At 45.7% G+C, this 2,500-nt stretch overlaps 1 protein-coding gene across 1 annotated transcript in view; it reads left to right on the plus strand.

Moving 5' to 3' along the window:
• LOC134457058 (probable G-protein coupled receptor 153) overlaps positions 1 to 2,500 on the plus strand; it is a 70,051-nt gene that overhangs the window by 34,024 nt on the left and 33,527 nt on the right. Inside the window, exon 3 of the mRNA XM_063208822.1 lies at positions 2,030 to 2,468. Within this exon, the coding sequence (XP_063064892.1) occupies positions 2,030 to 2,468 (439 nt within the window). The remainder of the gene's footprint in view (positions 1 to 2,029; positions 2,469 to 2,500) is intronic.

Raw genomic sequence — 2,500 nt, forward strand, 5'->3', positions numbered from 1 at the left:
CGAGCTGGCGCATGGAATTCTGGGTAGTAGGCAGTGAAAGACCCGCTTAGCTCGGTTCAGCCAGCCAAAAAAACAAGGTCTGGTTTTCGAGCTGTGCTGTGCTGTGTCGTGCCATACCTGACTAATCGAAAGGGTAGCACGGCGAAGTTGTGCTGTATCAAGCTGTATCGGGTAGAAAATGGGCAGTAGAAAAGAGCCTAAAGTGTTTCAATCTGCAAAAAGTTGTACAGTTCATAGAATGCTTTCAGGTCTGGAGGTCCTTTGGATTCGCCCTGATCCCACACCAAAATACAGGCTTTTCAGCTGTTTTTGTGATGTTTCCCCAATCACGTGCAAGGTATTTTTTGATTAAACAGCGGATTCGGATGTAGTCTTGTGGTTCGCAGGCTAGAGGCTAACAGGAGAGCTAATGGCATTAGGACTCAGAGCCTCATCGCTTTGACCGTGGCACCATTAGTGCAGAGCTTGCATATTGAAAGATGTCCAGTTGCTTACAACCAACACAGCCTTATGAATCTGATAACTGCAGCTCTGAAACAAAACTACGTTCGAAGACGACGTTCTTTCCCTTTCAGGACTGCCCTCTTCCAAGGCGAAGAGCTAATGGTATTAGCACCTAGCAGCCCATCGATCTGTTCGTGGCACCATTGGCAAAGAGCACGCAGGTTGAGAGAGATGGAGTAGCGTAATATTGTGCAGTTGATGACTAGAGGGTGCCTGGGCCAATGCGCGACACCCTTAACCTTTAGCCGGCACTCGTTCAAATCATTCACTCCATCAATTAGCTGTGCCAGGTTCTGCACTTAATTTCCCAAGGAGGCCTACTTGTTTTTCGTTTTTCTTTTTCTTTTTATGTTCACTTTCTGAATGGTTGGAACACATATAATTGTAATAATTGCCATAATCTCGGCCGCAGAGGAGGGAGGTGATTAAGTTTTTGTGTGTTTTTTCCCTCCACACCCTCCTTGAAGTAATTGATGTCTTGGTGGCGGAAAGGACTGGTTCATGAAATTAATTTAATGACAAAAATATCACAGGTTTGCGCGTTACAATCAATTATGGTTCTCAGTATAAAGTTGTTCATGCATACAAAGTACAAATTATCTGAATGGGAACACAATTTCAGATAATGACTCAAAACCCATTCAGGTTGTTTCCCTGGTAATAGAGTTGTTTTTTGTCTCAAAAACCTTCCATTTTTTCCATGTATTGAAATGTTACCTCTGTTTGCTTCTCGTCCCTTCTCGTCCTTTCTCTTGCTGTTTCTCTGAGTTTGTCAGTGTGGTGTTCGCTGTCTGTCTGTCTGGCTGTCTGGCTCATTTCCCTCCTTTCCCACCTTTCCACTGCATCCTTTCTTCTTTATCCATTCTCCCTCTTCTCTGCTTCGGCTGATGAACTCTGAATATCTTTCCCTATTACGTAAAATTGTTTTTTTCCCCCAATTCTCTGGCTGCCTGCTTGTTTGTCTGTCTGTGTCCTTGTCTGTTTTTTGTCTGTCAGTCCCTGCTGACCGTATGTCTCCTGAAAGATATTGAATCTTATGATTCAAGATCTTATATATCTATAACATTCGTTATTATTTTCAGGACAGTAGCAATGTGAACACAAATGTTTTGGCTTGTTAGACTTCATCAATGTCTTCCTTTCTCGCACATCTCTTCTGTTTGTCTGAAAAGAAACAGGCAATCCATATGGGGATAGGAATCTGTCTGTCTGTCTGTCTGTCTGTCTGTCTAATAATTATAATCATAATAATAATACATTTTATTTGTAGCGCCTTTCAAGATACCCAAGGACACTGCAGGACAGAATGTTAATAGAAGTGTGTTCACAGTAGTTAAGTAAGTAGTAAAAAAAGTCATCAAAAAGTAAAACAAAGGTCAGCAATACTACATGTTATGTAAAAGGCATAGCAGCCAATAAAAGTTAGTAATAAAATGTGAAATGGCATAGCGGTACAACACACCCTGTCTCACACCTCTGCCCTCTCTCTCCCCTCTCTCTCCCCTGTCTCTCTCTCTCCTATCAGGCTGAGCAACACTAAGAAGCAGGCGGTGCATACAGTGATGGGCATCTGGATGGTGTCCTTCATCCTGTCCACGCTGCCCGCGGTGGGCTGGCACGACACCACCGAGCGCTTCTACACGCAGGACTGCCGCTTCATCGTAACGGAGATCGGCCTGGGCTTCGGCGTCTGCTTCCTGCTGCTGATTGGCGGCAGCGTGGTGATGGGCGTGGTCTGCATCGGCATCGCGCTCTTCCAGACCTTCTCGCTGCAGCAGGGGGCCCACAAGAATGCCGCCGACAAGAACAAGTTCAACGTGCCCACCATCGTGGTGGAGGATGCACAGGGCAAGCGGCGCTCGTCCATCGACGGCTCCGAGCCCGTCAAGACCTCGCTGCAGATCACCTACCTGATCAGTGGCATCGTTTTCATATACGACTTCCTCACCGGCTTCCCCATACTGGTAACAGGCCTTTGGCTGCCACTCTCTGTTTT

The sequence above is a fragment of the Engraulis encrasicolus genome, chromosome 10, assembly GCF_034702125.1.
Source record: "Engraulis encrasicolus isolate BLACKSEA-1 chromosome 10, IST_EnEncr_1.0, whole genome shotgun sequence".
NCBI lineage: Eukaryota > Metazoa > Chordata > Actinopteri > Clupeiformes > Engraulidae > Engraulis > Engraulis encrasicolus.